At 41.0% G+C, this 12,715-nt stretch overlaps 2 protein-coding genes across 2 annotated transcripts in view; one reads left to right on the top strand and one right to left on the bottom strand.

Moving 5' to 3' along the window:
• Positions 1–163, top strand: part of LOC122552711 (CAP-Gly domain-containing linker protein 4-like) — a 433,681-nt gene extending 433,518 nt beyond the window's left edge. Inside the window, exon 17 of the mRNA XM_087991246.1 lies at positions 134–163. Coding sequence (XP_087847372.1) covers positions 134–148 — 15 coding nt within the window. The 3' untranslated portion in view covers positions 149–163. The remainder of the gene's footprint in view (positions 1–133) is intronic.
• The window catches only part of LOC122552709 (ALK tyrosine kinase receptor-like), a 1,076,775-nt gene that overhangs the window by 136,074 nt on the left and 927,986 nt on the right, over positions 1–12,715 (bottom strand). The gene's annotated exons all lie outside the window — the stretch shown is intronic.

Below are 12,715 nucleotides of genomic sequence, written 5' to 3'. Positions count from 1 at the left end.
TCTGCTCTCTTGGTGATGGCAGTGCCTGGCAGAGATAGGCTTGGAACCTGAACTCTTGCCACTGTCAGTGAAGTGGCAGCGGCAGCGGAGCTGGGGACTTCTAGGGCATTGACATCGTCTTTTCTGTTTTCAGAGTGGGACTCCTTGAGGACGGGAATACCTTGCGGAGACCTTGCAGAAGCCTGGAAGTTGTGCTTGACACCCCAATATATAGTAATTTCTTTTTATTCTTATTGTAATGAAACAAGGTACCGGGTTGTGGCAATAAAACATTTTCACTGTATCTTTCAGATATATGTGACAATAAATCATCATTCATTCATTCAAGTACAATGCCTATTTTCCTACATTTATTTTATATATGTATTTCAAGTATTAGGAAAGCTGAGAATTTCCACACATCGACAATGACAGGTTCAGTTCTTTCTTTCTTTCTTTGTTTTTGAATGTTCTTTTGTTCATTATCTATCATTCTTCTAAAATCAGAAACTTGTTGCAAATGTTTTGATGTGAAGAAACCAGAACATGTACAGCGATCACTTAAAATCTGATAAGGAAGGTCATTTCTTCTGCTATCAGCTTTTATCGGAACGAATGAGAAAAATATCAAATGCAAGATGGTAAACTATCTCTCTGATGCAGAGGAGTTGACCACTTGTGCGTTTTATGGCAGCCTCCGTTTTCTTCTTGCCAACTGTCAGGATTTTGTTTTTTTCCTTTAAATGTTTGTAGCATATTTTTTTGTGACAAAGCTATGCAATAATTGTCAAATTAAAACTACCTCAAAACAAGGATTTCATTTCTAATTTTGCTACTTTTTCACTTGTGTGAACAGCATTTTCTTTACAAATGCTTTTAAAATGCTCCAGCCTCAAGCATCCAGCATGCTTCCATTTTCTTTTTCTTAGTAACCATATATGTTAGGGGAGGAGATCATATAGTGCTACTGCAATTGGATTAGCAATCCACAACACCAGGTTAAGGGTCTGGGGACATGGGTCTGTATCCATTCATGGCAGAAGCTGAAAAATGAATCAATAAAAATCTGGAGTTGAAAACTAGCATTATGACAACTTTGTAACCACTGCTAATTATTGTGCAAGCCCATTTGGTTCACTAATGCCCTTTAGGGAAGATGTTGCACCTTGTGTGCCACTTCTAACCATTGGCCATGACACCTCTCTCTTGTGTCTACCACCGGCATGTTTGCCACCTCCACAGGGAAATGGCCTGAAGGCCCAGAAGCCACTTTCTTCCTCGATCTCTGAGGGCAACAGTACCAACGTGACAATGATTTTATTCACCATGGAGTTTATTACAGATGTGAGGGTTATGGCTTAATAGATTTTTCATGACTCTTGTGCAGTTTCTAATGAAATCTTCTATGCAGCATTATATAACTGACCACTGGACTTAATAGAGGATCATTAGCTTCATCTTACAACCCACAAATGTCCTTAATGGACAAGGTGCCATAATTGAATCAACAATGATCTTATTGAAAGGTGGAGTAGGCTTTAGGGATTAGAACATCCCAATTCTGGTCCTATTTCATGTACTCCTAAGTTCTCACATATACCATGCTGCTTTAGTGCTCTTGGGATAACCACTCATGTTCATTATGTAACAGAGTTATTATCAAACAATGCAAATTCATTTTATAGTTTGTATTGCAGGGCCAGTTCATCCTCTTAGTTACGAGGCCACTCAGCTTTTAGATGCAGGTACAGATTTACTTTCTTACATTTACAGACTCCTCTTGTGAAATAAGATTTGTGGTCACATGTGAAATTGCCACAATCATGTGGTCTCCAAGTTGCTTCATTATTATTAACATGGTCTGTAATAATGCTGAGCTCAAATAAATCAGCTACTCAGTCATACTCAACCTTGAAGTTGTGCTGACGAAGATGATCTGACTTTCTACAGAAGCGTAAAGCTCAATGATTAGATCCTGACATGACTAATATTTCATTCAGTGCTTAGTGATCAGTGCAGAGAGAGAACTTCCTGTTACATGTGCCAATAGTCACTGGTATAGATTTAAGCTAGTACTTCCTGTTCCCCAGCAGAGAATTGTATTCAGTTCAAATTAACAGGCATGATGCATATCCAATTGGTAAAAAGCACTGGTAATAATAAGGTTGGAGACAGATCCTATCACATATCCATCCATTTCCGAATGAGTTGAAATTGGCTGAGATGTTGTTTTCTTATTTAATATAGAGTCATAGAGTCACATAACCATACAGCATGGAAACAGACCCTTCAGTCCAACTAGTCTGTGACCATGTTCCCAAACTAAACTAGTCCCACTTGCCTGCTATATCCTTCCAACCTTGCCTATTCATGTACTTTTCTAAATGTCATTTAATTTTTTTTAACTGTACTGACATCCACCACTTCCTCTGGCAGTTCATTCCATACATGAACCACATTCTGTGTAAAAAAACTTAACCCTTTATAAAACATTTTCCACTCTTCTTAAAAATATGCCCCCTAGTTTCCCCCCAACCTGGGGAAAAGATCCTTGCTATTCACCTTGTCTATGCCCCTCATGTTTTTATAAACCCCTATAAGGTCACCCTTCAACCTTTCCAGCCTCCTTTTATAACTCAAACCTTCCATTCCTGGCAACATCCTAGTAAATCTTTTCTGACTCTCTCCAATTTAATAATGTCCTTCCTATAACAGAGCGATCAGAACTGTATGCAGTACTCCAAAAGAGGCCTTACCAACATCCTGTAGAACTTCAATATGACGTCCCAACTCCTATACTCAAAGGTCTATGCTCAATGAAGCAAAAGAGAAAGAAAGAAAGTGGGTCAAAGCAAGTGCTGGTGCCCCCACAATATTTCAGGGTTTAAAGAGGGCACTGCCAAGGTAACAATCACAACTAACTGATAGTATCTTCAAAATGTTATGAATCCAGATGTTTCTCTATTGCTACAGATATGACAACTTCTGTCCTGCAATATAAATAGGTTATATTTCATGGGAAGAGGAGTTCCAAACTACTAAGGAATTGTTTTTCTTTGAAGCAGCTCTGGAAAATAAATGGGGCATAAAATGATCATTCATGATCCAAGTACTTTTCCATGGATAAGCAAGGGCTCCGACAGAAATGGGCATGTGTTAATATTGTTGTCAAATCATAAATCAGGGGATGGAAGGTAGGAATAGGTGCAGACTAATCTGTCCCCCAAACTTGATCCACCTTTCAATTAGATCATGGCTTATCTGTACAACATTGCCACATCCATGCATGCACGTCAGTTACACATGCCTAACAAAAATTCTTTACACTCAGTTTTGAAAATGTCAATTATCCTAACTCCTACAACCTGTTCAGGAATGACAGAGTGTCAAATTCCCACTACGCATTGTGTGAAAACTGCTGTCTACCCTGTCTACCTGAGACGTAAATTTCAAAGAATTATGTACTTGAAGTCTTAGGTCTCACTGTTCTACAACTAGGCCTTTCCATTCATTATACAACTCCTGCCCTTGCTTGTTTTACCAAAATGCAATACCTCGCATTTATCTAAAATAAACTCCATCCGCCACTCCATAGCCCATGACCCAAATGATCAAGATCTCTTTGTAAGCTTAGGTACCTTTCGTCATGGTCCACTATACCACCAATTTTGTTGTCATTCACAAACTTACTAATCATGCCTTCTATATTCTCATCCAAATCATTTACATCAATGACAAACAAAAGTGGACCCAATACTGATTGTTTGTTCCCATTGTGCATCTTTGAGTACTAGCTTTCAAAGAAATTCTGAAATCTCTGTAAGATTAGGAACAAAGGTATGGTAAAAGTTGGCAGTTCCAAGGAACAATGCACACCCTTGTAAGTTAGATGAGATCAGAAGAGCATGAATGGCTTTGACATTGTGAGTAGACTTTACTCCAGGTGCTATCACTATACCTTAGAAAGTGAACCACATGTGCCACAAATATGCAATTGTACTTGCTGATGTCAAAAATTGTGTTGTTCAATTCAAGTGAGCATCACTAACAACAACTGATCACGTTCAACATTGTCCCTTCCATGAATAGCGACATTGCCGAGTAAATTGATCGCATCATCAATGTCTGACAAGGCTGAAGAAATGATCTTTTGGAATGCATTAGGTGCTGAACTTAATCTATTAGGCATTCTGAAACACACCTTCAGGGTAACCAAAGTTGCCACATATTGACTATTGCTCTGCTAGTGGCAGTTCTGTCACATGCATATTTCATGAAGACTGGAGGATCATGAAATTCCCATAGCTATTAGATTACAGAAAGTGGATACTTGTCTGTATCAAGAGTGTGGTGCTGGAAAAGCACAGCAGTTCATGTAGTATCCAAGGAGCAGGAGAATTGACGTTTCAGGCGTAAGCCCTTCATTCCTGATGAAGAGCTTATGCCCGAAATGTCAATTCTCCTGTTCGTTGGACACTGCCTGATCTGCTGTGCTTTTCCAACAACACACTCTCGACGTTGATCTCCAGCATCTGCAGTCCTTACTTTCTCCTACTTGTCTGGTATGATTGTTTTGTTTACCATTTTAAGGTCAATGCATAGTCACCATTTTTATGCTTTGTAATGAATAGATTCAATATTCATGGGAGTGTGTTAATTTGCTTCAAGTTGTTTCAGCTCCTTGACACTTTGGCATGGATTGCAAACGGCAACCATGTCAAATATTTGAAAATTGGCAGAACTGACATATCAACATGAGAAGGATGACAATTTGCTTTTGTGTCCCTAAACCTTGCAAATAAGTAAGGTTATTGTTAACACTGTCTCTATCATTGTCCATACTAATATAGGCTCTGGGGTCTTCAAGTTTGAAGCCAAGCTTATCAAACAGGGTCAATCTCTTCTTTGGCTATGTGGAATGTAAACTTTTGTGGGTTGACATGTTTGTAGCTCACTGGAACTGAAATCTCCAAACTGGAATAATCAAATCAATGTAGTGTGAAAAGTGTCTATCACTTGGGTGAGAAAATGCTGCAAAGATAATAATGGTAGAATTTGTCACACAATATAGATATTTATTGTCTGATATCAATGAGGATTGACACTGAGATGCACATGACTGAGCAATCCTTAAAATGACTTGGTACTTTATCATCAGTGAGACTTTGCACATGCTGCATTTCATTGTTGGGAACAGACTCTTCCATGTGTTGAACTGAGGAAGGCTTCTTCTCTGATAACCGCACATGCACTTTACAAAGCAATTCATCATTAATCATGAATTATACATTTTTTTTCCTCAAGCTGGAAATGTTGTCAGGAATTGATGGGTGCCTCCACAGTTTGGGCATATTTTTAGCATTCCGTGATGGGGAAAGTGTGATCAGGAAAACTGTGTCTGTGATGAGGGTGCATTTCTGTGGAGCCTCTTCAAATCAAACATGATGGATTTGATTTGGACAGCCAAAGTCATGGCTCTTTCCAAGGTTAAATCATCATCCTCCAAATGTGGGCACTCACTAATTCCTGGAATTGTACTTTCCCCAATCAGTTTTCACAAATTAGTCTGCCAAATCACTGCATGGAAGTCAATTGCTGCAACACCGACATGTACTGTTTTATGAGCTCACATTTTCCTTGGCATCTCATATGGGGAACATGTAAACATTGAGTACTACATAGCCCAATGTATTTTTCAAGCGTACTTAGCATTGTGCCTTCACTGAGTAGTTCAAATTGCCCCATGGCAATGGATGAGGACTGCTTTCTTGCAGGTCACTGCCACCTTGATGTTTTCAATACCCAAAGTGAAAAAATAGATTTGAATCCCAAAACCAACTGATCCCATGGCAAAGGTGCTCTTCTGGTTAAGAAAGAAAAAAAGTGTTGGAGCTGATAAATAAGTGATGGTCAACCTGCTTCACCAGTCACTATGTTTTGTGCCTTGGAAAAGGCACACAAAGGGTTTGATGTGTGAACACAACTTTATGCAGAAAGCTTTTAAATGTCTCAGCCACAAACTTCCAGCTTGCTTTCACTTTCTCTTTCCTTGCAATAAATAACACCAACATCTTTGACTAATAGCACAGAGAACACACAGACAGCACAATCAAACATTGAACAGAGCAGGGAAAAGGCACTAAATAGTGATTGTGCCTGAACTGGCTATTCGTAGTCAGAGTATTTGCTAACCAGCCAATCACAGTACTGTTACAGTGCAGTTGGAGGCTATTTGATCCATCATGCCTGTACCAGCTCTTCAAACAAGCATCATTACCTGGTGCCAATCTTCTGCTTTTTCCCCATTCTGTTATTATTTTTTATTTTTTAGGGAGTTGGTTAGCTGGACAGCTGGCTTGCAATGCAGAATGATTCTGGATTAGTGGTCCTGAAGAGCACAGCAGTTCAGGCAGCATCCAAGGAACTTCGAAATCAACATTTCGGGCAAAAGCTCTTCTTTATTCCTGATGAAGGGCTTTTGCCCGAAACGTCGATTTCGAAGTTCCTCGGATGCTGCCTGAACTGCTGTGCTCTTCCAGCACCACCAATCCAGAATCTGGTTTCCAGCATCTGCAGTCATTGTTTTTACCTCAATACAGAATGATGCCAATTTCCACACCGTCTTAGATTAACATGAAGGACTCACTTTCTCAACCTCTCCCCTCACCTGAGGCATGGCAATCCTCAGGTTAAACCACCACCAATTGTCTCTCTCTAATGATAGAGCAGCCCTACAGTCTGGTAAGCCTATGACCAATTTGCCTTTACACGAGTTTTATCCAAGTGATCATCTAATGCCCTCTTGAATGCATCAACTGAACCTATCTTCACCACACTTCCAGAGGGCGCATTTTATATCCTAAATGACTTGATGAGTGAAAATTCTTTTACTCTCATCTGATTTTGGTAATAATTTTGAATCTATACCCTCTTGTTCTTGTTACTTATAAGAATGGGAGCAGCTTCTCCCTATCTACATCATCCAGCCCAGTCATAATTTTGAAAATCTCTATCAGATCCCCTCTCAGCCTTCTTCTCTCCAAGGAGAACAGTCCCAATTTCTTCAATCTATCCTCGTAAATGAAGTTTCTCATTCTGGCAGCCATTCTTGTAAATAAATTCAGCACTCTTTTCAAAGCATTTGGTTCAGGATTGTGGGAGGACCAATAGCTTGACCACCAGCTCTGAAGAAAGTGCAGCCTGTAGGTTAAGAGAGAGAGAGAGAAAAAAAAAGCACCTCCATTGTGATATGTCTTCTTGGCAGTTTTGAAAATGTTGCATGAATAAATGATCTTAGCTGATGGGTCACTATTGCAGAGGTGACCCCATCACAAGGCAGCCTATCGCCAGAGCTGAGGCTAGGCCAAGTCCTCAAAGTATTCCACCAATAGCATGCCTCTGGGAAGCAGCTCTTCTCCTAACATTTATGGGACTGGAAACTGGCCCCTGATTATTGGCCCAAAAGGTCCTTGTATTTATTTTAATTGCATTATGAGAAGTGTTTTTGACTTGAAAATACAACTTATAATTTTCCTTTTCCTGGTCAGATTCATAAAAAAAAAGGGCCTTTGATTTAACAGAGACATTGCAAATTATATAATTCCATGTTCCGCTGAGTGGGATTAAACCAGTCATATCCTCAGGGGGTATGAAAGACCCCATCTCCTCCCGATTCTTAACTCCCTGAAACTTTTCAAATGTTTCTGCGATGAAACAATAAAATGCAATTATCTGTTTTGAAGCAATAACTGCTAATGACATGAACTAATGGAATCTCTCTAGAGTGGACAGGGTAGTTAAAGAGTTCATTACCAAGTGGGAGACTGACTAAGATAATATTGTGCTGAAAACAGGCTGAGAAGCTATCTTTATTTATCTCTATTACTTTATCTCTTTGGATGTGGTGTGCTTAGTTCAAGAAGGGTGTTCAACCTAGGAGAATGCAGACTATGAACCAAGTCTGCATTCAATAAAATCAATAAAATCACATCCAGATAAAGAAATGAACTAAATGACTGCAACATTTAACTTGTCACGTCAAGACTAGCCAAAGTATAACAAATCTTATTTTAACTTTCTTGGACTGTAAACTGCTTGTAAGCCTAGCCTTTTACCCTGTGAATGGTAATTGTGTGTGGGGAGGGGGTCCCAGATGAATGTGTGTGACTGTATGAATGGCGTTGCATTATAATCTTCTTATCTTTGGGGAAAAAGTAGTTTCAATAAACTTGTTCTTTGCTTAACCGAAAGAAACCCATCTGAGGAAAACCTTCATAGTCTAGAAGTTTAAACAGTGCTACACTTAAAGAATTCAAAAGGCATGTCTTCCCCAAATGTGAAAGCAAAAAATCAGTTATGGTCAAACGAGGGTGGAAGGATTGGAGGAGTACTTTCACCCCTCCTTGCCAGGTTGTAACAAATGGCCGTACATCCCTCACAGACGGGTGAACCTTCCACTTTAATCCTGCCTCTGGAAGAGTTTCTCATGGATAGGATGCATCTGGCAAGCCAGCACACTCAGTCAAAAAGTGTGGCGCTGGAAAAGCACAGCCGGTCAGGCAGTGTACAAGGAGCAGGAGAGTCGATGTTTCAAGGATAGGCTCTTCATCAGGGATGAGGGGTGGAGTGGGAGGGGGAGGGGGCATGTTCCCAAGGAAGCTGAGAGATAAACAGGAGGGGGATGGGGCTGGGGGGAAGGCAGAATGTGATAGGTAGGTGAAGGTGGGAGGTGATGGTGATAGGGTGGAGTGGTTGGTGGGAAGGAAGATGGACAGGTAGGACAGTTCAAGAGGGTGGTGCCGAGTTGGAGGATTGGATCTGGGATAAAGTGGGGGGAGGGGAGATCAGGAAACTGGGGAAACCAACATTGCTCCCATGTGATTGGAGAGTCCCAAGGTAGAAGATGATTTGTTCATCCCCCAGGTATCGGATGGCTAGAATTTGGCGGTGAAGGAGCCCTAGGACTTGCATGTCTTTAGCTGAGTGGGGGGGGGGGGGGGGGGGTTGAGGTTTTTGGCCACAGGGCGGTGGGTTGTTTGGTGCATGTGTTCTGGAGATGTTCTCTGAAACATTCCACAAGTTAGCGTCCTGCCTCCCTAGTAGTTCCTCGAGAGCAACGTACTCAGTAGATGATGTGTTTGGAGATGCAGGAAAATCTCTGCCGGATGTGGAAGGATCCTTTGGGTCCTTGGATGGAGGTGAGGGGGGAGGTGTGGGCACGGGTTTTACATCTCTTGCAGTAGCAAGGCGAGGTGATGGGAGTGGAGGGTAGGATGGTGGTGTTGGGGGTGGGGGGGGGGGGGGGTGCATGGACCTAAGGACGGAGTCGTGGAGGGAATGATCTCTGCGGAATGCAGATAGGGGTGGGGAGGGAAATATATCTCTGGTGGTGAGGTCTCATTGTAGGTGGCAGAAATGGTGGTGGATGATGCATTGTATCTGGAGGTTAGTGGGTTGGAAAGTGAGGACGTAGGGGGATTCTGTCCTGGTTGTGGTTAGAAGGTTGGGGTTCAAGGGTGGATGTGCAGGAAGTGGAGGAGATGAGCTGGAGGTCATTGTTGAGCAAGTGGGAGGGGACATTGCAGTCCTTGAAAAAGCAGGCCAGCTGGGATGTTCTGGACTGGAATTGGGAGTAAGGGATAGTGTTTTTACAGGAAGAGTGGTGGGGAGAGGGTATAGTCCAGGTAGCTGTGGGAGTCGGTGGGTTTGCACACTGTCTGATGACACAAAACTAGGCTCCCTGCTGACTTCCTAATCACCATCTGTGAGACTTCAGCCCCAGCTGTTTGTGTATTCATAACGATCAGTTTATAGGTCACATTTACTGATACTGGGCATTCTTTGTTCCTCTAAAGTCTAAGTGAGTCATTGTAGACTTTCTGTCTCCTCCTTCCATGCTAATTGTTAAAATATCATATTGCACCATCACTTAGTCTATCCATGTGTTTCTCAGGATCTTAGCACTATGCAATATCCTACTGTGTTTCAACATTTCCTTTCTCCTACATCTCTAGGCTTTCAAAGTCAGAGATTGATGTTACCGAACTGCTCGTACTTGATGTATCTCATCTTCATAGATTTCAGTCTGGGTTATGTTCTGTATAATAGTCCTTGCCTTCTCACCTATGTTTCCCTCTGACAAAATGAAATGCAACTTATATTTGCAATAAATGATAAGGTACAACTTGGCAAGTTTTCCACAGTGGGAATTTCACGTGCATTTTCAATGCCAACATTTAATCTATTAAAGCACCCAGAGAGCACTTATCTTTTCACCTGCTCACTTCTGTATGCTTGTTTCAACATGCAATTAATTTAAATTTAGCAGCAACTTCTTTGTCACTATCACCTTTTAGAAGAATCTTCAATATATTCTCCTCCATACTATTCCAATCTGCCCATTTGATTATACAATTTAGTTCTTCTCATCCCTTATCATTAGTCATTTTCCGAATGACCTGTCTTAGCATTTCATCATCAGCAAATTTAATTAACTGAGTGTTGGGAGTATACAGGTTTTAAATCATTCGCTATCCATGAATACAAGTAAGTCTCATTCATGGTTCATTGTGGCAGATATCGAGATTTCATTTGTCAGGAAGAGTAATGCCACTGTGGTTTTTTCTCACGTTGTAAATGGTAATGAATCTTTGGGATGTGCTTTAATTGGCTCATCAGTATTTGAAGCAGCACAGTGTTGAACCCTGTCTGCATATTCATGAAAAGAATTTGTCACAAAGAGCCTCACTGCATTCGTTTCATGAATTCTAGACAAGGCTGGAACAGGTCAGCACAACAATTCTTGGTCCCAAACCATGAGTCTCTGAACCTGAACTTCAAATTAGAATTTCTCATTAGATCAATCAGATTTGCTTCAGCTTTGTTTTTCACAACTCCTGCCATTGCGTATAGACAGATAAGTTAGGATGGCGTCTCAAATTATAAAAGTATCAGAACTTGCAACAAACATAAATGTGGAGCTCGTTTCTCACCTGCAAGAAATAAGGGAAGCTTTACCTCAGAAAATAGCACAACTATTAAAGAGGAAGAATACAACATTTGGGGTACCAATGCATGAGGTTAGTTAGTTCAATATTGAATCATTTTAATGGAGATTGAACTCAGAGTATAGTGGGATTGCTACAAATGTACTGGAATGTGGGAGTCAAGATATGCTACAGCCTTGGTGACACTGCATCTCAAGTACTACACTGTGGATCTCTTTATCTAACTGATCCTTATCAGAGGATGTACTTCTTACAGAGTGAAGGCAATAGGCGCTCATCAGATTAATCTCTGGGTTGACGGGATTGTTTTCTGATGAGAGATTGAAGCAACTGGACTGAGATGAGAATGAATTCTTTCACTCAGAAAGTGTTAAATTTTTACCTCAGAGGGCTGTGAAAGATTGAGGCCGAAATTGATAGATTTTTGGATACTTTCTGACATCTGGGGAAGATTTCATTGAAGAGAGAATCATCTTTGACCTGCTTGAATGGTGAAGCAGACCTGATGGGCCAAATGGCCCACTGTGTTCCATTAGGCTGACCCTACTGTGTCTACTGGGCCACAAAGTGTGACCATCATACAGATGCCCGTGCTCCCTAAACATTTTCTGTTTGTGACCCCTTTTTAATCCTCATTGTGCTTCCTATCCAGGGGTTTGGGATGCAGATGAATGAAGCTTCAGCTGTTGGCAAATGGGAGCAATGAGGCTTTAGTTTATGAACATGGGGGCGAGGGAAGAAGTTCAGCAATGTTGGTAACGGGATAATCTACAGGGAATCAATGCCTACTTTCTCACAGGCGTCTGTATGCAGCTGGAATGAGACCTCAAAGAGCTGTCCATGAGTCCATACCCACCAATAGAAAACATAACCGAAGGGTTTGAAGGGAGTTTCGATTGTTTGCATTTAATCTAAGCTCCCAGGCAGCAATTGCAGCTTTGGAGCTCAAAATCCCAAAATCTTTCCTTGTGCTCCGACTTGGGATAGTGATCCATGGTTTAGGAAGAATTGCTATAGAATATCAGGGCCACTTGCTATCCATGGAATTCAACTTTGGCTAAGGTACAAAAATGCCCATTTTACATTCTGGAGGACTTACTTTACCCTGAAGCCAATGCTAAGAGAAATCAGTCATTCTATACAACTGATGTCCAATGAACTATCACAATGCACATTTTATATCTCTGCTGAAGTTGAACTTAATCTGTTTTTAGCATACTTTCTCTCCTTAATCTTCCTCCTAAAAATACATCACTCCACGTTGCTCCCCTTGGAATTTCATCATTTTTATTATTGTAGCCTACAGTCTAAGTATATAAACATTTCTAAAATGTACTTGTTTATCAGATGTGTTTCACAGGTAAGGTCATTGCAAATCCCTAATTGCCTTTGGGAAGGGAGAAATGAGCCTCGTTCTTGAGCACACTGTAAGCACACCCGCAGTGCTACTAGAGAGCCCAATTCCAACACTGTGATCCAGCACCAGTGAAGAATAGAAGATACTGGTCAGGAGTTTTCGATTTGTCTTCATAATTAGATTAGATTCTCTACAGAATGGAAACAGGCCCTTCGGCCCAACAAGTCCACACTGCCCTTCTGAAGAGTAACCCATCCAGACCCATTCCCCTACCCTATATTTACCACTAACTAAAGAACCTAACACTATGAGCAATTGAGCATGGCCAATTCACCTGGCCAGCACATCTTTGGATTTTAGGAGAAAACCAGAG

The sequence above is a fragment of the Chiloscyllium plagiosum genome, unplaced genomic scaffold, assembly GCF_037043375.1.
Source record: "Chiloscyllium plagiosum isolate Xiang-an unplaced genomic scaffold, Cpla_swu_hap1 HiC_scaffold_10, whole genome shotgun sequence".
Lineage (NCBI taxonomy): Eukaryota > Metazoa > Chordata > Chondrichthyes > Orectolobiformes > Hemiscylliidae > Chiloscyllium > Chiloscyllium plagiosum.
Note: the sequence above shows the minus strand (reverse complement) of the source record. Positions and strands in the feature narration are given on the sequence as shown.